This window comes from Myotis davidii, unplaced genomic scaffold, assembly GCF_000327345.1.
Source record: "Myotis davidii unplaced genomic scaffold, ASM32734v1 scaffold1565, whole genome shotgun sequence".
In the NCBI taxonomy this organism is placed as follows: Eukaryota; Metazoa; Chordata; class Mammalia; order Chiroptera; family Vespertilionidae; genus Myotis; species Myotis davidii.
In genome coordinates, this window is record NW_006295743.1 from 109,538 (window position 1) to 132,558 (window position 23,021).

The following is a 23,021-nucleotide window of genomic DNA, read 5'->3' on the forward strand; positions in this document are numbered from 1 at the left end:
CCCCATCAGATTATCAAATGATTTCTCAAGAGAAACAAGAAACACATCAAGCTAGAAGGGAATGGAATGAAGTATACAAAGTGATGCAAAGCAAAGGTCTGAATCCAAGAATACTCTATCCAGCAAGACTGGATATTCAATTCATAAATGAAGTGGTGCAAGCCAGAAATGCAAGAAATGCTAAAGGGAATGTTGTAAAAAGAAGAAATAGAAAGGGAGGAAGGAACACAGGTATAAAGTATAGAAATGGCTACAAACAAGTACCTATCAATAATAACATTAAACGTAATATGGATTAAATGCTCCAATCAAAAGACATAGAGTGACTGAATGGATAAGAAAACATGACATATACATATGCCGTCTACAGGAGACTAACCTCAGAACAAAGGACTCACACAGACTGAACTTGAAAGGATGGAAAAATATCTATTAGGCCAATGGTTCTCAACCTTCCAAATGCTGTGACCCTTTAATACAATTCCTCATGTTGTGGTAACCGCCAACCATAAAATTATTTTTGTTGCTACTTCATAACTGTAATTTTGCTACTGTTATGAATCTTAATGTAAATATCTGATATGCAGGATGTATTTTCATTGTTACAAATTGAACATAATTAAAGCATAGTGATTAATCACAAAAACAATAAGTAATTATATATGTGTTTTCCGATGGTCTTAGGCAACCGCTGTGAAAGGGTCATTCGACCCCCAAAAGGGTCGCGACCCACAAGTTGAGAACCGCTGTGTTACGCAAATGGAAATGAAAAAAAAAAAGCAGGGGTAGCAATACTTATATCTGACAAAATACACCTCAAAGTGAAGACCATAACAAGAGACAAAGAAGGGCACTTCATAATTATAAAGGGATCAATAAAACAAGAGGATAATAACTCTGGTAAACATTTATGTACCCAATGCAGGAGCAGCCAAATACATTAAAAAAAATTATAGAAGACATCAGAGAAGAGATTGACAGCAACACAATCATAGTAGGAGACTTTAATAGCCCATTAATATCACTGGATAAATCCTCTAGACAAAAAAAATTAGCAAAAAAACTTCAACCCTAAATGACTCACTAGATCAGATAGACTTCATTGACATCTTCAGAACATTCCACCCCAAAACTACAGAATATACATTCTTCTCAAGTGCACATGGAACATTTTCAAAGAGGCCACATATTGGGACACAGGCAAAGTCTCTCCTAATTCAAAAGTTTGAAAGAGAGCAACAAGCAAAACCCCGCATAAGCAGAAGGAAGAAAATAATAAAGATCAGAGTGGAAATAAATGACATAGAGACCAAAAAAACAATACAAAAGATCAATGAAACCAAGAGCTGATTCTTTGAAAGGATAAACAAGATTGATGAACCTCTAGCCAGGATCACCAAGAAGCAAAGAGAGAGGACCCAAATAAACTAAATCAGAAACGGAAGAGGTGTAAAAACAACAGATCCCACAGAAATCTGGAGAATCATAAAAAAATACTATGAGCAACTCAAACAAACTGGTACATATTCCTAGAAGAAATGTACATATTCCTAGAAAAATACGACTCAACCAGGAGGAATAAAAAAATTTGAATAGGCCAATAAGTATGGAGGAAATTGAAGCAGTAATCAAAAACTTCCAACAAACCAAAGCCCAGGACCAGGCAGCTTCACAGGAGAGTTTTATCAAACATTCAAATAAGAAATAAAACTTATCTTCCTCAGACTATTCCAAAAAACTCAAGAGGAAGGCACACTTCCAAGCTCATTCTATGAAGCCAGCATTACCCTAATCCCAAAGCCAGATAAAGGCAATACAAAGAAAGAGAATTAAAGGCCAATATCCCTCATAAACATAGACGCAAAATTCTCAACAAAATTCTAGCAAATCGAATCCAGCATTACATTAGAAAGATAATATACCATGACCAAGTGGGATTTATTTAATGCAAGGATGGTACAATATCCGCAAAAAAATAAATGTGATACATCACATAAACAAACTGAGAGATAAAAATAGTATAATCATATCCATTGATGCAAAAAAAGCATTTGACAAAATCCAACACCCTTTCTTGATAAAAACTCTCACAAGGTGGGAAGAAGGATCTTACCTCAACATAATAGAAGCCTTATATGACAAACCCACAGCCAAAATCATACTCAATGGGAAAAAACTAAAACCCTTTCCCCTAAGAACAGGAACACGGCAAGGATACCCACTTTCACCATTCCTGTTCGACATAGTACTGGAAGTACTAGCCATAGCAATCAGACAAGAAGAAATAAAAGGCATCCAAATTGGAGAAGCAGAAGTAAAATTTTCATTATTCACAGATAACATGATATTGTACATAGAAAAGAACTTATATGCATATATGCAAAACCCATGGACACAGACAATGTGCAGTGAAGGCCTGGGGAAGGGATGGGAGTGAGGTGAAGGGTTTAATGGAAGAAAAAAGGAGACATTACAGGCCTACCTGTAATGCTTCCAACAATAAAGATAATTTTTTTTAAAAAAAGAATTGTGCCCAGCAGTTGTGTAACATGGCTATACTATTGTTAAATAAGAAGAGGAAGAGGAGAATGGGTATAAGTGGATGTCTGCATTTTGTCACCGTGTCTAATGAATTAGTGCACAAGACATAACTACGTTCTAGGAATTTTTAGAAACTAAACATACCCACTCAGTTACTACTCACATCAGATGTAGAGCATTAACAGTGCCTCCCTCTGCCCTTCCCCAGCTGTTAGCCCCATTACAAAGGCATTCACCATTCTGATCTCTCCTAGTGTTGCCTTTTCCTCTTTCTGAACTTTATGTAAAATGTAATCACATCATAGTCTCTTCTGTGGTTAGCTTTTTAAATCCAGCTTTCATTTGTACTGTTGCATATAGAATAACTTATTCTTTTTCCCTGCAGTTTAGTATTCCATTGTGTGATTTTACCAAAATATGTTTATTCATTATATTATTGATGGACATTTGATTTGTTTCTAGTTTGGGGCTTTAACAAGTAGCACTGTTGGGAACATTCTTGCACATACATGTCTTCGTTGAACACATGTAGACTTTTCTCTTGCATACAGACCTATGAGTGCAATTGCTGAATCATAGCTTATGCATATATTTGGCTTTAGTAAATAGTGCCAAGCTGTTTTCCAGAGTGACTCTATGATTTGCCCTCTCATTAGCATTGTATGAGAATTCTTGTACTTCCAGATGCTTGCCAGCCATTGGTGTTACCAGGTTTATTGGGTTTTGTTTGTTTGTTTTGGGGGGTGGGGGGGGGGTGCTTGTTTTTTTTTTTTTTTTTTTTTAGCTGTTCTTTGTGTGTGTAGTGTTCTCTTCTGTGGTTTTAAGTTGAATTTTCCTATTGCCACTGATTTGAGTATGTTTTCAAGTGTTTATTTCCATTTGAATACCCATTTAATCCTCACCCGAGGATATTTTTCCATTGATTTCTAGGAGAGTGGAAGAGAGAGGGAAAGACAGAAACATCGATGTGAGAGAAACACATCGATTGGTTGCCTCATGCATGCGCCCTGATTAGGGCCCGGGCTGGGGAGGAGCCCACAACCAAGGTATGTGCCCTTAACCGGAATCAAACCCAAGACCCTTTGGTTCACAGGCCAACACTATCCACTGAGCCAAACTGGTTAGGGCTTTTCTACTTATTTTTGTGGAGCTTTGATCACTATGTCAAGCTACTGTGTCATAGGGGTGAGCAGAAATCTTCCTAGTGAATATTTTGGGATAATAATATGTTCTTATTATAAGTAAATAGTTCTCCTAATTTACAATCAAATATAAAGGCCAAAATTGAAATGGATGCATTTTTTAAGGGACTGATTTGAAGTATCTCTATTTTCTCAATGTTTGGTTGAATAATCTATCTTCTGATCAGTACTCTTCATGGATAGTATTTGGACCATTTTCCAGGTTGAGTTTGCATGAGACCCTTCCCCCGGAAATACTTTTCTATCTATCTTACCACCTTCTCCTGGAGATAATAATTTCCTACAACTTTCTTCTGAATCCTGAAGTTCACTAATTGTATAGATATGTTGTTGGTAAAGTCTTTCAGATTGGTATTTCTCCTGAGGTCCTACAGTATTTTGTCATAAGCGTGATGTTGCTTCTTCTTCACTCATCCTAGATCAGGGCAAAATTGATCTACAGTCGATATCTGTCAACAGGCAAAGTCCACGGTTTGCCCTTATCCCTACTCTCTATGCCTCTGTGCAGTGGGTACTTTTTCTCTTTAGGGTTAGGACTTTGTTCTTACAGAAACATGAGTTATGAAATAGAGATGATGAGTGAATTGCTATCTGCAGGAGATTATAAGATGGAAGATTCTGAAGCCACTGAGAGTAGGCAGAGGTGCTGTTCATTGTTTTTTCTGCCACCTCCATGCCTGTCAAAGCTGGTGGAGGCCTAACACCCGGCCAGGACCCAGCCACTTCCTGTTTGGCAGCAGTACCAAGGCCAGTGGCATCAGACTGTTGGTTTGCACTAACATCCCTCTCATGTACCCCACCAGAAACCCAAAACTTAGGAGTAGATGTCAAACAAGCTAAACTGGCTAAGAATGAAATAGAGATTAAACGAGAAAGAAAAAACTTGAAAAGTGGGCCAAAAGTCTTAAAGACAAATACACAGCAGGGAAATTTTTTAACTAATTTGGTGTTTCTGCACTGTGGAGAATGGACTTGGAGGAAGCAAAGCAAAAGCTGCCTTGTTATGGAGAGATGGTTACAGAAGCCCAGCAAGAAATGATAATAGAATGGAGTGCACTGGGAGATGTTTAACAGGAGGAAGGATTTGCAAAATATGGTGAATAATAGGGAAGCATAGAAGGAGGAGGCAGGAAAGACAATGACACTCTGGTTTCAGACTCAGGAATTAGATTCTGGCACCATTCACTGAGGTGATTCTGGTCAGGGCACATGCCTGGATTGTGGGCTCAGGCCCCAGTAGGGGGCATGTAGGAGGCAGGCAGTAGATGATTCTCTCTCATCATTGATGTTTCTATCTCTCTTTCCCTCTCCCTTCTCCTCTCTGATCAATAAAAATATATGTTTTTTTAAAAGGAATTCCACCAGGATTTTATAACACATCACCCCATTGAAAATGAGGAAACACAGAGCAATGAATTCCCATACTGGTTTCTGTTGTGCCCTATTCCATTAAAGAGAGACTTACCAGCTCTTTGGGACACTCATTGTTTTAGCTTCATCCCTAAGGTGCAGGAACCACGCATGAGCCTAACGATTGGGTCCTGGCGAGGATCCAAGATGGTCAGTGGTTCCTCAGAGCCATCGCTGAAGTCTGAGTGCGCAGACACTGCCACAAACTGTCATTGGGGTTTGCTTGGTCATGAGGACAGAAACTGCCCTAATTAGAATTTTTTTAAAAGTCATTGTTGAAACGATACAGACGAATGAAAGGAAGCATGACCAGGACTTTCAGGGGCTGGAGCAGGGACCATGGCAGCAGCAACTTTACCCCAGCCCTCCCTCAGCCTGTTTCCCTCTCTCACTCTGTCCCTCCACAAGCCCTGTCCTTCCTCTCGGCACACCCCCCAATTCTGCTCACTCGTCTCTTCCCACATAGAGATCTCGGCTCACGTAGATGCCTCTATGAACGGACACCAAACTTCTGTGCTTGATACTCCCTTGAAGAAGTTTGAAAAGCTATGTATACCTCACGCATTTGTATGTTGACATACACAGTTTTTCTCAGTTTAAATAAATGCAAATAATGCAGTGTGCAGCATATTATAAATGTTGACATTTTAAAAAGTTATCCAACAAAAATTCACTACAGTTCCATGGCAATTTAATTCTCACTAGCATCCATTTAAGGTGTGTTTTTTTTAAAAAAAATAATAATAATAATAAGCTTTATATTTTAGAGCTGCTGTAGGTTCAGAGTGAGCAGGGGAGTGGCTGGCTGGGGTCAGAACAGGGACCCTTTACAGCAAGGTGTCAAGACAGGGGCCCCTCTTACCTGGGTGGTACTGCCTCTTTTGGGTAAAGAGTTTTGGGGCAATAGAACCTTCCTGTCCTAATAAAAACAGCTTGATTCAAGAAGCAGCTTCGTTTTTCAGTCTGGTTGTCATTAGGAAAGTCCTTCCCAGTTGATTCCTCGCAGGGGGTCCGCTCCTCCTGAGAAAGGGCCAGATGTTCACATGGAAGTCAGCCGCACCCTAAAGGGTTTTGTTTCCCTGGCTGTGCTGGCATGTAGCCCTGCTATGCAAAGACCAGTGTCGGTGCCTGAAACAGAGGGTCCTACGGACTGAGGACTGTGTCTGGCGAGGGAGCAGCACTTCCGTGTTCACATTGGCCACTCATCGCTCGTCTCCAGAAAATCTGTGTTTCAGAGAAGGTATTGGCTTTTATTTCTCTTAATAACATCTTTTATTTTCCTGACTTCAAATATAATATCAACTTATTGTTTTTAAAAAGTTGAAAAATGAGAGAGGAACTTTAAATCATCCATGATCCCACACTCTGACAATAATCACTATCGTTACATTAGGCAATTTCCATTCCTTCGTTTGTTCTGTTCCTTGACTGAAATTTGGTGGTGGTTGTGTTTTGCCGTTGGCTGCTCGAAGGAGGAAAAGAGAGAGAGACACAACTTCCTCCTTCCCCTCAGGTGTAGCAGGGTGCCAGCCACGGGGAGAGAAAGGCGCCTCATGGCATCTTCCCTCCACACCTTTCCAACCTCCCTCTCCCACCAAGCTTCATCGTGACCACCCAGGGCCAGGCCCAGTGGGAGAGGTCATACAGTAATCCAATAATCACATGTATGGTCCCCAGGCTACTGTTTTAAAGCAGAGTCAGCCCTTGGCTTCAGTTCATAGATCCTCTCACCAGCCGGAGTGGGTGTGTGTATTAGTCAGGGTTTGGATGCAGTGAAAACAGCCTCGGGATCCCAGTGGCTTGCAGCTATAGACATTTCCTCTCTCCGTGTCTGCAGGCCAGCTGTTCTTGGCTCCGGATGGTGAGTCAGATTCAGGTAGTTCCGCATGCCTCTTACTGTCCTCAGCCCAGCAGCTACTTGTGACACAGCCTTCTCATGGTGAGTGGCGAAAGGGCAGGAGAATGAGTGGAAACATGCCACCACCTCGCAAGTCCTCTGCTCACAGTTGTGCATGGACCCTTCCACCTACATGTTGTTGGCCAAACAAGTCAGGGAGCCAAACCCGGCATCAGCGGGACCAGGGAATGAGCACTGCCCATTCTAGGCAGGCACTGCACAGTCGCCTGACCACGGGCAGCAGGGGTATCCTGGCACAGGGCGGTAGAGGAGAGTTGAGAGTGGTGGTCAGGCCTTCCTCGGATGTGCTGTATTAATCCCCAGCTCCAACCAGACCCGTGTTCACTGGTGGTCCACAGAGACCCAATATTTAACCACATCTGGGCCTTTGTACATGCTTTTCTTCCTGCCTCAAATGCTCTCCTTACTCCTATCTGAATATTGAACATCTTTCACGATCTAGTCAGACTTTGACCTCCTCTGTAAAGTCTTCCTTGATCATCTTGGCCCACAGTGATGTCTTCCTCTCTGAAAACCTATAGAATTTCACTCATTTTGAATTTATGAAGTATCTTCTATAGCTCCCCTACCTACAGATAATACAGGGGTGGGAAAAAGTAGCTTAATAATAATAAATCATACAATAATTAACAAATTAATAATAATACATGAAAAACTGTTTTTGTATACTCACTCTGTAAGCCTACTTTTGCCAATCCCTGTTCATAGTCAACTGTCCATCAATCTATCATCTATTTCTGTTTCTTTTCTCAATGTGATAGAGCTTCTTAAAAACAGATATTTTACATGTAAAGGCTACTCACAAATATTTATTTTTGGATGATAACTGTTTGCTTGATTTACTCTTTATTCCAAGAAGGGTTCTATTTAAGTAAGTAATGTATTTGCTGTTTCTTTCCTATCCAGCTGTCCCACATCTTGCATTTTCAGAATCTATGCAGAAGGGATCAAGCTGTGACTGAATTCACCTGATTGTCCAGTTTCTTTTCATCAGATAATGAGTTAACTCCCGAGTTCTGCTGCTGCTACAGAGCAGCTCGCAGTGAGCCGGCTGACCAGGTGACAGGTGGAAGTCCTGGCCAAGGGCAGTCAGTCCCTTCTAAGGACCGCCCTCCTGTTCTCCAGCTCAGATTTACTTTGTGGTTTTGCATTCTCATCAGAACAAAAGCACAGTGTAGCACCGTCACTGGGAAAAGGGGGAAAAGGTATTCAGAAGTTGAAAAAGAGAGGGATCTCAGAGAAAAAATCTCAGAGAAAGACATGGCTCAGATCCGGACCCTAGAAAGTGGGGCCCTTCACAGTTTAGAAAGACCCTTATCTGTCCCTGCAGACGGTGACACACTCTCTCCTGTTCCCAGATGAGGATGAAAAGCACATGCCATGGAGTGTTCTCGTTTCATTCTTTCAACTTATACGTTTCCGGGGCCCTCAAGCAACGTGTGCTTGCTAGCGGCCCTCTCAGCGTTCACTCTCATGACTAGGTCATCTCGTTTTTTTATTGTGGTAAAATATGCCGGTACATAATGTAGAATTTACCATTTTAACCATTTTTAAGTTACAATCCGTGGCATTAAGTACATCCACACTGCTGCGCTGGCTTCTCTTTTGTGGGATTTAGAGATGAGAAAACTTAGGAAAAACTCAAAGCTCTGGCACTGCCTGGCCTTGGGCAAATCACTTAATCCTTGTATGTCAGTACATAATGTAGAAATTACCATTTTAACCATTTTTAAGTTACAGTCCGTGGCATTAAGTACATCCACAGCTGCGCTGGCTTCTCTTTTGTGGGATTTAGAGCTTAGAAAATTTAGGAAAAACTCAAAGCTCTGACACTGCCTGGCCTTGGGCAAATCACTTAATCCTTCTGCTTTCCTGATCTTTATCATAGCAATGGCACCCGAGTTACGGGGTTGTTCTTGAATGGCTGAAATGAAAAGCATACCTGGAAGGCCTTAGTGTAGAGTCCTGGCAGGTGATATTTGTTATCGATTATAGCAAGTCATAGTCTTCAAGCCAAACATGTAAAAATTAAGATAGTTTCTGAACTCTATACGAAATCACATTAATTCACAATCTACTATCCATCCAAATAACAAGTAGAAGTTAAAAGCCTTGAAAACATATTACAAGATAATTCAATAAAAAAATTATCAAAGGAATTGTACTTGACTTTTTCCCTCTGTTTAAGTCACCATTTTTATGCCTGCTATTTTTGGGAGATATCCTAATTTTGCAAATCTTATTTGCCCGGCAGTTTGCTTCCTAACTCTGTGTCCAGTACACTCTGTACTCAAACTTCAATAGGAATAAAATTTATCCAGGAAGAATGTCAGAATTCAGATTCCCAGGCTCTGCACCAGAAATGTCTGTTTAGTTTGTTGGGAGGCCAGGACCATAAATTTTATTGAGCAACAAGGTGGTTTGGGGATCACACATGCAGAAGCACTCCTCTAGTACAAATAAACTTCTGTGTCTACATTCAGGAGGGCCCTTAATTCATTCACTGTGCTCCAGAGGTATATGTTCTAGTTTTAATACATTTTTTCATGTATTTTTTTGTAAAACTCTATATCCGTCATTCCCAACATGGGGCACATGCCCCACAGAGGGGCAATTTGATTTTTAAGGAGGGCAATTCAAGAATGAGTTATTAACAGTGAATTTTTTGCATTTCTTATGGTTCTAGGGTCCTCACGTATAGTATATAAATATATATTGTGACATATTTAGGCATTTAGGCATTTCTCTATTATAGGTTTTGAAACTTTATTTGCTATTTTTCCATATCACTTCGGATTATTATTTTTTAACAATTTCTTAGTGATTTCTTCCTCAGTACTTCAGCTGTCCTTTTGTTCTTTTATTTTTCTCTTTCATGGATGCCATGTTCTCTGGAAGCTTGTTTAGACCAAGTTAATTGTCTTTTAGGCTTCCTTCACGTGAATAGGAGTTCACTTTTGGAATAATAAGAATTATATGCCAAGGAGGAGGGGCATCAGGATTTAGAGATGCTTAGATGGGCATGGCCAAAAAAAGGTTGGGGACTGCTGCTCTACATTTTCACATAAAAGTCCTCAACTATGGCAGCGGTCACTCATACTAATCACTTTGTACATTGACACTTCAGCTACACTGGTGATGTAAAACGTAGCCCTTGTATGATCATGATTTTTTTTTTTGAAACTTAAGCATTTAACATTTAGTTTCAAGCACCGTATCAATATTCAGTATTAACAAGTTACGATACCTAGATTTATACAGACTCTGCTTAGAGAATATGCACCCATTTGTGAGTGCCATGATCTTCCCTGCCTTGGTTAGGCTGGCTCTCTTTCAAGAAAAGCCCGCTCTACTTCTGTCTGTCCTGAGGGGTTGCCGAGCAGCACCCTCTGTGTTGTGATTGACCCACCGTTTTTAAAATTAAAATTAGTTGCCAACAGTTACAAAAATCCAGACTCCAGGCTTCTCCTGATAAGCCAGAGCCTCTAGCCCACGGGGCCTTGGAATCGTACATGGCGCCCACCAGCCCAGCAGCTCCCTCCTGGATGTGGAACATGCGCTCCACCTTCAGTCCAGCCCTAGGCCTCCCAGCTTCCAGCTTTTCCACATGTTGTAAATCTAGGCCACAGAAGTTAACAACCAAATGATGTTGTGTCCTCTGCCAGTGTTTTCAATCTTGTGTTTGTTTCCTCATTGATGGTGCACTATGGGAGAGAGAGGAGGTGTGCGTCTGCCCAGTCATGCGGCAGTCAGCACGCAGGAGGCCCTCGGTGAGCTTGTGGTTGACAGAGAGCTTGCACTGTGGTTCCCAGTTTATTTCCTACGGTGCATCTCTCTCCAGCAAGACCGCAAGTTCCTCGGTGACTGGCATGGTGACGAAGACTAACTGATCTGATCTTTTAATATTTTATTTAGAATTTTTACTTGGATAACAAAGGAAAAAAAGAAAGCAAGGAAACAAATGAGAAGATGAATGCTAAGAACAAGGAATGCTTACTGGAGGTAAGTTAATTTTGCACAATAGAAGAAAAGGGGAGGACTTTACCTGTACTCACAAACTTCCTTATGAGGTTGGGGCTATTATTGCTCCATTCTTTCAAGGAAAGAAACTGAGGTTTAGTTACTTTCCCACTGTCACAGTGCTAAGTGGTCAAGAAGCCTTGAAGTCTAATTCAGGAGCCAGGACTCTTAAGCACCATGGAGTTCTCACTCTCTTTAGGCAAACAGCATGCAATATAAATATACTAGAGGCCCGGTGGATGAATTCATGCACGGGTGGGGTCCCTAGGCCTGGCCAGCGATCAGGGCCAATCAGGCCATCTCACACAGTCCCTGTTGGGGCCTGCCAGGCCAAGGAGAGGGACAGGGGAAGGGGTGCGGGAGGTTGGCCAGCGGTGGGAGGTTAGCCAGTGGCGGGAGGTTGGCTGTGGGAGTACATTGAGGGGGCAGCTCCTGCATTGAGTGTCTGCCCCCTGGTGGTCAGTGAGCATCATAGCTACTGGTCAACCAGTCATTCCTGTCATTTGGTCATAACGGTTGCTTAGGCTTTTATATGTATAAATACCTTCAATCAGAGCTGTAGACAAAAATAACTATTAGCTTAAAGGCTAGTTTGCCACAGTTTGTTTAAATGTGAACAAAATGTATTTTACCTTTCATGTGTTTATATAATTGGAATCTCAATTTCAGGAAAGCTTCTGTGGAACATCTGTCATTGTGCCAGAACTGGAAGGAGCTCTTTATTTGAAAGAAGATGGAAAGAAATCCTGGAAAAGGCGCTATTTCCTTTTACGAGCTTCTGGAATTTATTATGTACCCAAAGGGAAGACTAAGGTTAGAAAGGGAAAAATCTAGTAAAAAAAAAGTGTCATGGAAGTGAAACTAAAGAAATCTTCAGGTGGCAATTTAAATACACTTACTTTGTTGTGAGAGTGATGTTATTACAATATTTATACTAATATTCACCCTATTGGGATAGATTTATAGAAATCCTCTTGTAATATTTCCATAGCTCTCTCTTGAAGGTGAAGAATTTTATCTGTTTAAAGTCAGGGTTCAAAAATTATGACCAAGACCTAGCCAGTTTGACTCAGTGCTTAGAGAGTCGGCCCACAGACTGAAGAGTTCTGAGTTCGACTCCTATCAAGGTACATACCTCGGTTGCAGGCCTGATCCCTTGCCCCAGTCAGGGCGGGTGCAGAAGGCAGCTAATCAATGTGTCTCTCTCACATCTATGTTTCTCTCTCTCTGTCTCTCCCCCTCCCTTCCACTCTCTAAAAAATAAAAATAAAATAAAATAAAAAATCCTTGGGTGAGGATTAACAACCACAACAAAAAAATTATGCCCAGCGTATTTCTCTAGAGATTAATTTGTTACTTTGTATGCTTATTCCTGAGAACTTTCCCCCCTGTATTGACTATTTTGTTCTATAGTCATAGTAAAATTTCTTTTATCTGGGATCATAGAGGTATTAGAAGTCTTGATAGATCTTCATTTAGATTTTAGCCCTTAACCTCTGAACATTGAGTTGTCTTCTGAGGTGTACTATATGCATTTTCCTAATTTAGCAGAGTTCCTCAGACGTCATTTAATTTTTACTTGGTGATTCAGTTAGTGCCTCAAATCCATAAGCATAGAGTAAGTTCTTCTTTGAAATATCATTTTAACTCTCATTTTGACCATTATCTTTTTCAAAGACCCTTCTTAGAGGCTCAGGGCTTTTCCACCTTTTGTTTATCTTTGAAAACTTTAGAATCTCTCTCATCTATATCTGGGGTGAGCCAGAACATTTTGCCTGCACTGCCCAAACCAGACACCACCAAATGGAATATTCACAAATTGCAGGCTTCTTCTGATAGGCTTAAAACACCACCCCATGCAGGTGAAGTCGTGATGAATATGCAGGTCTGTGCCCAGAATCTATAAGACAATGTTATCTCTATTGGAATGCAGGAGAGGCATTATGGGTAATGCTTGGTCTAAGGCAGCTACTAGTAGCTCCTACTGATACAGTCCCAGCTGTGCCATCTTCAGTCCAGTCCTACTCTGGGGTCATCACAGTTGACCCACTCATGATTTGTTTTGTTTTAGAAATGCTATGTCTTTGGCATTCACATATAAATGAGGCATAGATAAACCTACTACAAACAACACCCTTAGTGATGTTACTATAGGACAACATACTTTCTCTCACAGCTGCTACTAACAGTGGAGTGGAGGAATTAGCCAGTAAGTCAAGAAAAAGAATAAAAATGTAATTATTGGAAAAGAAGAGGCAAAAATTATCTTTATTCACAGTTGACACAATTGTCTAACTATATAAGACACTCAATGGAAACACTATTAGGATCAAATAAACTTACCAAATAAGAGATTGTTTTTCTTTACACAAACAATATGCAAATTAAAATATAAAGCAAAAGGTTTCATGCATAGCAGAAATAAAAAATACAAAATACCTAACAATCAACAAGAAATGTTGAAAGCTTATGTGGCATAAAATATAAAATTTAATAAAGAAAGTGAAATAACTGAATGAATAGAAATGTAACATGTTACTAGATGGAAAGATTAATTCTTCCCCACAAATTTTCTATATATTCAATCCCAAGAAAAATTTCAGTTGAATTCATTTTACTTGAAGTTCACAGACTGTTTCTAAAATTAATCAGAAAGATGACACCACAAAAATTGTGAAGAACATTAAGGTAGAATTCCTCCTCAAAAAAACATTAGACAAACGTAGGACAGGTAGAGACAAGCAGATAAACAGAGAGCCATCTAATAGAAAGGAAATTAAAGTAAGCATTTTATAGCAAAGGAGGGAAATGTGCTATTCAATAAGTAGCATTGAAAAAAACGTACATCCACTTAGAAAAATAAATTTAGGCCTTATACCATGTTCTAAATCAAATTCTAGATTAATTAAACACATTTAAGAAAAAGGAATATAAAACCTTAGAAGAAATACACATTAATAATTTCATAATTTAGGGGTGGAGTAGCCTTCTTAAACAAGACCAAGAACCCAAGATTATAAGGAGAAAATTGACAGGTTTGATGTACAACGTTGTTCTTAATTCCTCGTGGCCAAAGATCCAAACAAGAAATTAAAGACTAGCTATAGAGTCCGAGAGTACATCTGCAGCATGTATAATCAACTATGAAGAACAATAAAATACAAAGAGTTCAGCAAATCAATAAGAACAAGATAAACACACTCATAAAAAAAGGTCAAAGCTTATTTAGTGAGAATTGACAGGAAAAGGAATATCAGTAGCCACTGAATAAGTTAAACGTTATCTTACTAAAAGCAGGGAAATGTAAATTAAATAGTGAAATATTTCCTCCCATGAGATTGATAATATTAACAATATTGATACTATCCAAAGGAGTGGAAGAAAAATGGCACTCCCTTGCACAGAGGTTGGAAGGTAAATTGGTATAAAATGGTATTTATAGTAAAATTTCACTCATGTTTCAAAAATTGTGTGTGTGTAAGAATATGTATGTATGTATGATATCTCCACATACATATGTGTATAAGTGCTTTCCCAAAAACATGTGGAAGAATACTACTAAACTATTAACAATAGTTTATGGAGAAAAGAGTGGAATTAGAATAAGGAATGATGAAGGAAGATTTTCATTTTATTAGGTATATATGCATTGTTCTTTAAATTATAATGAATATGTTTTATTTTTCTAATTAAAAAGCTAAAACTTTGAAAATCTAGAAGAAAATATCATATAAGAAAAAAACAACAACCATAAATAAAGGAATAATTGGGCACTGAGGTGTAGCAATTCTGTCCTTCACTCTATTCACTAACTAGGTAAAGAATTATAGAATGTGATGTGGGGGAAGAGTAATAGAACAAATTTGTAACTGAAGTGTAACCAAATATGTAGATTAGAGGTAGCAGTCTTCACAGTGCATGTTATACATGGGGGAGAGATTTCTGTTTCCATAGCAACACCATGGACAATAAAGAGGAAGTATGAAAGGAATCTTTTTTCCTCAGGAAGAAGTGCATGAAGTGTGTGCTGTTTTCCTTAGCATCACATTTACCTCTCATTGTTCCTCCTGAAGGGGACTTTTTTTTTTAATGCTCAATCATGAAATCCATCACTGACTTAGTGATGGCAAAAGCCAAAATGACATTTCTGATGAAGTGGCTGGTTACCTTGTCTTGTCAATAATGATGCCTCAAGGTTAACTAGTCAGCGCTGACCCTGGGGGTCCATGTGCAGGTGCCAGAACAGCAGTAGAATCTTTCACTCCACTCTTGGGCCTGTGGCACGCCATTTCGCCTTAGGTGAACTCCTTTGCCTCTTAAAATGCAGGCTTGTCATTTAGGAAACTAAACATGATAGATGCTTCAATAAATTACCTAAAATTCAACATTTTTCCAATAAAAAATAAAATGTCAAATGTCATATAGTTAACCGCAAGTATAATATAGTAAGCTTTTTATTTTAAACCAACATAGGAAAGGAGGAAACATTTCTACCAGCTCAGATCATTTCCCAAGTCTACGACTTTACAGCGAATCTGTCTGACAGCTTGGCGATTACCAGAGGGGAAGTGGGATGGGGAAAGTAGAAGAGGATAAAGTAGGGAAACAGGGGTAAATGGTGATGGAAGGAGACTGTACTTGGGGTGGTGAACACACAATACAATAAACACCTCAAACCTATATAATTTTATTAACCAGTGCCACCCCAATAAATTCAATTTTTAGACAAAGAAAAAATTAAAGTGAATCTGTATGGGCTTCTTCATCGCTTATGAAAATGAAAGCTCTACATTTTGAACAAATGTTATGTACAATTTTATTGATAATACTGAATAAGTTTTTCAGTTCATTACTTATTGGACCCTTATTTCATTGTAAGAAGATTTTAGAAATTAGGAACTTGACATGTCCGGGTTGTGGGCCTGATCCCCAGTAGGGGGAGTGCAGGAGGCAGTGATCAATGATTCTCTCTCATCGTCGATGTTTCTATCTCGCTCTCTCCCTCTCCTTTCCTCTCTGAAATCAATAAAAATATACTAAAAAAGGGGGGAGGGGATGATGACTGGGAAGATACCAAGAGCTAATTCACAATTTAAAAAAAACAAGATTCATTCATTTATTCAATTTTCATTGAATGCTAGCTATCTGCTAGGCACTGTCCCAGGTGCTAGGAATACAGAAGTGAACTGAACATATGATAATCCCTGTCCTCATGGAGCTTACATTCAGTGTGTGGGAAATGGTAATAAACAAAAAGCATGCAATGTGATGTCAGGGCATGATAAGGCTGTGCTTATGAAGCAGGGTAGAGGACAGATGTGCCCGGACTGGGGCCAGGAGTTCTTTGGATGAGGTGTTCAGGGAATAGCTCTCCAAGGGAGACCTTCAACCAAAAGATGTGAGTGAATAAGAATTACCTGGAGGAGACCATTCCAGGAACAAGAACAATAAGTTCTTGCAAAGGTCTTGAGGTAGAGCCTATTGGGGTCAGAAGGGAGAGAGAGAGATGAGGAGAATGCCCTGCCTACTGCAGGTTCCTGCACTTCCTTCTCTGTTCCTGGCATAGGAAGGGCAATGAGATAATGGCAAACACTTGAGTGTTTTAAGAATTTTACATATACGAACTCGTTTAATCCTTTTATTGACCTTATGAAGTGAGAGCTGTGATTCTCCCTCATTAATAGACATGGAACCAGAATGAGATGCCAGGTGGGGCCTCAGAGGCCGCTACTCTCTCAGACACTATTTAATAAGAAACAAAATATCTTCTCTTACCCGCTGTACACAACCACCAGCACCCTTGAACCATGTCTTCATTGTGCTCCTATCTGACCCTGTGGTCCAGGTTTGGAATCCTGAGACCCTGAGAAATGACCAGAATGGAGGCCCTCATTTCCATGTGGGTGGTTCTATGCACTTCATCTCTGAAGTGTTGCCCACATCTCTCAAGTAGGGAGAAAAGTTCTGAAATGCTGGTCAGTAAACTGGCTGAATACAGATTCCAGGGCCCTGGACCCACTGAATCAAAATATTTGAGGATGGGGCCCAGAAATATCCATTTTTCTTAAGTTCAATGTCCTAAGTCTAAACGTCAACAGTCAGGACTTAGCTGGTGATGAAATACCCTCCCGAGTGGACAAACAGGATGAAAGTTGTCAGAAGGAGCAAAGGCCCAAGACACGGCACCAGGGCCATGGACTGGAGCAAGAATGGCCGTCTGGAGAAAGACAGATTTTGGGCCTAGAAGTCCCCAAGATGGGACTTTAGACACAGTGAACAGACTCAGCTTCCTGTGCCGACACACATTTAGGACTAGGTCCTAGAGTCACAGCCTAAGTTGAATTATCAGACTGGGACACAGGCTATCCTGGGCACTGCTGCAGATGGCGTGCTGGGATCCAGGGTATTGGACTAGAACTTTTAAAACCCTCATCTCTGAGGCCTGTGTCTCCAGGAAAGAGTTGGGGAAGAAAGCTCAGAGGTGGAGAAGCCCGCAGGCCTCATGGGTCTAGGAACCAACAAGAGTCAGGGGCAACCCTAGCGGAACATGTATTTCCTTCTTTCTCACAGCGTTGATCTGTTCTGGCCTCAAGCCAGTTTCTTCATGTGCCATCACCCTGCTCATTTTGCTCTTTTGCATGCTTGTCAGTTCCTTCCCAAAATATTGGGAATATTTATTAATTTGCTGAGTATAAGGCTCTGTCACCATTTGGAGATCTTATTTGTTTATGAACATTTTGGTCACATATTTCCCTTTCTGTCCACTATGGAAAGAATTGTTGATATTCAAATATTTCACTGGGATAAGCAGATTTACAGAATTCAAAAAATACACACATACATTTCAAAAGGAATGCAACACATGGGGAAGTATGTTAAGAGATTGCATGATTCCACCCTAGCCAATTTGGCTCAGAGGACAGAGCATTGGCCTACAGACTGAAGAGTCCCAGTTCGATTCTGGGCAGGGGCACATGCCCGGGCTGTGGGCTCGATCCCCGGTAGGGGGCATGCAGGAGGCAGCTAATCAATGATTCTCTCTCATCATGGATGTCTCTATCTATCTTTCCCTCTCCTCTTTCTGAAATTAGTAAAAATCTATTTTTTTAAAAAAAATAAGATTGCATGATTTCGTGGACACATACTGACTGATAAGTCCAGCCAAGAAGGTTTTTATTCCCCGGGCACCCCTTCTACTGGTGATTATGGTGTGAGCCTCCTACTCATCTTTATTTACTTAGCAGTTGGTGTATTTCTTAACACCCAGAAGTATTTGTGGAATGTGTGAGGCCTCAGTTCTAGTTAGGGTTCTGCCACTCTTTGGACTTGGACACATGGCTTACTCTCTCTGGCACTCGGTTTCCTCATGTGTAAGTTAGAGGATCTGTAAGTTCCCTTTCAACAGTGATGTTCTGCAATTGCCCCGACCTCTGTGCTCCGTGCTGAGCTTCTCTCTTTTTATGGTAGAGACGATCAAACCAATTGCAAAAGAGTCTAGCTTGTGGAACTGAACCAGCATTTTTTCCTTAAACCGCTTTGCAAATAATTTTGCAACAAAAGGCTCAGTTAGGCAGTAAACCCCTTGGCAAGGTCCCAAAACATGACTGGAAAACCAGCACAGCGACTTGCTATATGATGGCCGGGGAGCCAAAAGGATTTCTGTGTTAACAAGGGAGCCGGGAAGGAGCCTGGTGTCTACCAGGCAACTCATCTTAGAACCATAAAATCTGAGCATTGCAAGAGTCCTCGAGGTCATCTGATGCTTAATTCTGCTGCATATGTTCATAGCACACATGTGGTGTAAGGACATCAGTGAGGTTCCCCCTCTAATGTTGGAGAAAATGAACCAGGGTCTGTACATCTGTCTCCTCATCATAGAAGCAGCCACTGACAAAACGCAAGTTCAAGAGTTCTTGCCTCTCTTTTATGCTCAAAAGCCATATGTTTAAGGGAATGGCCACATTTCACCCTATTTGGATGAAATTGTTTATTGTGCTATTTCTGTGGATACCTCTACTACGTTGCTTTGTGCATTTCATTGCAAGCACAATGCGAGTTATAGTCTGCTCCTAGGAGCCTGGCTCTCACATGGCATGCACCAAGTAAATAAATAAATACTTTCAATATGGCAAAACCAAAGTAACAATGTCACCTTTTTCAATTTCTCAGAAAAAAAACACAAACCTGCTTTCTAAGAACAATTATAAACATTAAGTTGCTGAAGTGACCATGTTTCCCCCTCCTATTTGACCGTCAGAACAAGAACCTTGTTCCAGGTTAGGGAACTGTGTTTCTGGTGCTGAAAGAGGAGGACTTTGGTTTGTCTCTGTGAGTTTTATGTTGAAAGGAGTACTTCGGGCATCTGTGGAATGTCACGTTCCATTCAGGGAATGAGTCCTCAGCTTAGTGTACCTTCCATCAGTGTGACCTGATTAGTTAATGTAACAAATCCTCTTTTTGCTGGTGGATCACATTATTTGAGTTGATGGTCAGTTTCACTTTTAAGGGACTCAACGGGACTCAAATGGGATAACATTTACAAAAATGAAATCTAATACTCAGAATTAATAAGGAAGCATTGAACCCAAATAAAATCGTGTTACACATTGAAAAGTATGTGTTGCCATCTGCCGGCCAGAAAGGAAAAGGACAGACTACATTCAGGAGCCTAATGTGGAGCTCAGGAGAGAGGAAGCCTGTGGAACTTGTTCAAGTGACGCTGACACAAATTCTGAGGGCTGAGGGACCTCAATAAAGGGAACAGTTTATGCAAAGATAAAAGGATAGCCCTAGCCAGTTTGGGCTCAGTAGGCAGAGCCTCGGCCTGTGGGCTGAAGGGTCCCAGGTTCAATTCCAGTCAAGGGCATGTGCCCAGGTTGCAGGCTCAATCCCCTAGTAGAGGCCGTGCAGGAAGCAGCCGATCAATGATTCTCATCATCGATGTTTCTCTCTATCTCTCCCTCTTTTTTCCTCTCTGAAATTAATAAAAATATATATTTTTTAAAAAGATGAGGGACAGACATTCCATTCACAAAAGTGACTGTTCTTAATATCTTCCCCCAATAAAAAATATTCTTTAAAAAAATCCTATATAATAAAAGCACAGTATGCAAATTGTCCCCTTGACCGCGAGTTTGACCACGGGGCAGGGGGGTGGTGAGGGAGGCCCTGGCTGGCAGCAGTGGCCAGGGGAAGGGAGGGAGTGCATTGGGCCTCTAGCAAAAGTATAAAGGTAGACTTTAGTCAATTGGCTCAAAAGCAAAAAGGAGGAATTTTTTATAATTCCTGAATTTTTCTGAGGCATCTTTAGAGTTTGGAATTTTGGCTTAATAGCTTGATAAAAATGTATGAATTCTAGGGGGTAGGACAAGAGATTCCAAGCTTCTAGTGGCCCATGGGGTAAAATATATAGTAACCTGTCTGAGCCTTGGTTTTCTCATTTTTAAAACCAAAAATTACTAACCTCTCACCAAGCTCTCCAAGTCTCTGTGGGTCTTGTTATTTGTTCTGGGCACAGTCAGCAATATCACTGATTCTGACTGGCTGTGTCATTAGATAGATCAGCAAGGTGACTACTCCAGATGCTGCTTCTCAGATTCAAACTGAAGTTCAACGCACAATGACCTTGGCTAAGATCAACTTTGAAAATAGCCACTTCCTTGAAGGTCAGTGATTAAGCCAAAAGCAAAACTGAAGTGGGGAGATCTGTGCAATAAATACTCTGAGAGGAGAAGTGGACAGCTTCATTCCCTTCCTGCCCACGGAAGGTGGCTTCCAGCTCTCTTGGCATTCTGCCGGGGTTCTGGTCCCAGCATCAAGAAGGGTTCAGGAATCTGGAGAAGGCTGTGAGTAGATGTTAAATAAGAATCTGGGAACTGATAAAGAGTCCGGAGATGAGATATAATTTTGAAATTGGCCAGTAGGAGGCAATAACATGTAGAGTAAGATGCCTTTTAGCTGTCTGGCAGCCACAATCAATTTAATATATCCTATTCAGGTTTGAGGAAATGCTTTTAGCCGTTTCCAGATGCAGATGACTACATGGGTGACTCAACCCTGTTGAGTCTCCCGAGTTTCATCAACCTTTTGATGAAACTCTTGAAATTGTGACATGCTGGAATTGGTCTCCGGCAGCATTCCATCTCGCTTTCAGCACCACCCGCAATTTTATGCTGATCCTAGTAGGATTAACGAACTCCTCTGAGAAATGGAGGAAGATAGAGGTGGTAACATGTGCCTGAGCACGCACACAAAATGGTTATGGTTGGAAATTATTTCTCTCTGTATCACAAACTTTATGAAAAATTATAAAAACCCATGAAAATGTACATGGTTCTCATCTCAGAACCTAGTTTTGGTTGCTGGCCCCTCGCCTTATGGCCATAAGACTTCTGGCGAACAGGAATTCTTGCACTTGTTTATTTCTCTTAACAATAATTTCCACCTTTGGCCCGGAATACTGAGCATGTACCAGGCCATGTATGAAGCCCTGGGGGTCTTCATCACTGAATGGCAGACATGGTTCCCACCCTCATGGAACACACAGGCTACCAGAGACAGAGGCATAAAACAGAAATTACAAAGGCAGTGAGGATTCAGAAAGATGGGTGCAGGGGATCTATATGACCAGGGACCTGTGTCTCTCTTTCCCTTCCTGGCTGCCTGTATCACTGTTCTCACTGTGAGCTCTGGGAAGGCCTGATGATTCCTAGTGCAACACCCAAGGACATTGCCACTTGAGATTAGACAGAATTATTGCATCTCCAGACCATCCATCCAGAAACCAAAAATGGCCCATTTGGGTAGGAGATCACAGTTAAGAAAGGATAATTCTAGAGCATCAGACTACAGACTAAGGGTCCCAGGTTCGATTCTGGTCAAGGGCACATGCCCGGGTTGCGAGCTCAATCCCCAATAGGGTGCATGTAGGAGGCAGCCAAATAATGATTCTCTCTCATCACTTGTGTTTCTATCTCTCTCTCCCTCTCCCTTTCTCTCTAAAATAAATATAAACATATTTAAAAAAGAAAGTATAATTCCTAAGTAGCAGAAATAACCTTAGGATTGACTGGGAATCACAAAAAACATTATTAATTCTGTGACATAAGAATCATATTAGGTAAATTCCCTAATCTGATAAATGGAGAAATTTCTTGTGGGGCTAGAAACATGATAGTTGTGAAAGCTTTCAAAAGTTGAAAAAGCAGAAATGAAAATTATAATTGATAATATAGTAAGAAGTGCTTATGATAAATCATGTCCCAGATTTCCTAAATCCCTTCAAAATTTAGCCCATTTTAAAAGTATCGCTCTTACCAATCCTAAAATTACTCCCAGTACCTATTGCCACCATCTCAGGAAATCACATACATTGTTAGAGTTTTTTTAATTTTTTTGAAATATTATAGAGTTATACACCTCTGGCCCGGAATACCAAGCATGGAACTATATGATTTTATTAACCAATATCACCCTAATAAATTCAAAAAAAAGTTTAAAATTTTTTTGAAAAGCACTAATGAATGAAGAGTTTATGAATGGTCTTTGATATGACTATTTTCTAGCATCCCCAAATTCAGAAGGAGTCCCAGTACATCAAGTATCTCTGCTGTGATGATGAAAGAACCCTAAACCAGTGGGTCACGGGAATACGGATCGCAAAGGTGAGTGAGCATTTGGACCTCACCCTATCTTGAATTTGAATTTGCTGACCACCTACTTGGCCTGGGTCCAGTCTTTGTGTTCTTGTAAAACAGTTGATCCATTCTTTTCTTTTTTTCCCCCCAAGTTTGTAAGTACTAGCTTTTATTTTATTTTATTTTATTTTATTTATTTATTTTTAATTGTTTTATTGCTTAAAGTATTACAAAGAGTAGTACATATGTCTCCTTTTTTTCCCCCCCTTGACTTTTGGAGAGGGTTGGGGGGTG

General features: G+C 40.4%; 1 protein-coding gene across 1 annotated transcript in view; it reads left to right on the forward strand.

The window, feature by feature from the left end:
• Window positions 1–23,021, forward strand: part of APBB1IP (amyloid beta precursor protein binding family B member 1 interacting protein) — a 109,759-nt gene that overhangs the window by 71,257 nt on the left and 15,481 nt on the right. Inside the window, exons 8-11 of the mRNA XM_015568244.1 lie at window positions 10,987–11,073; window positions 11,761–11,924; window positions 13,716–13,872; window positions 22,656–22,754. Of these exons, the coding sequence (XP_015423730.1) occupies window positions 10,987–11,073; window positions 11,761–11,924; window positions 13,716–13,872; window positions 22,656–22,754 (507 nt within the window). The remainder of the gene's footprint in view (window positions 1–10,986; window positions 11,074–11,760; window positions 11,925–13,715; window positions 13,873–22,655; window positions 22,755–23,021) is intronic.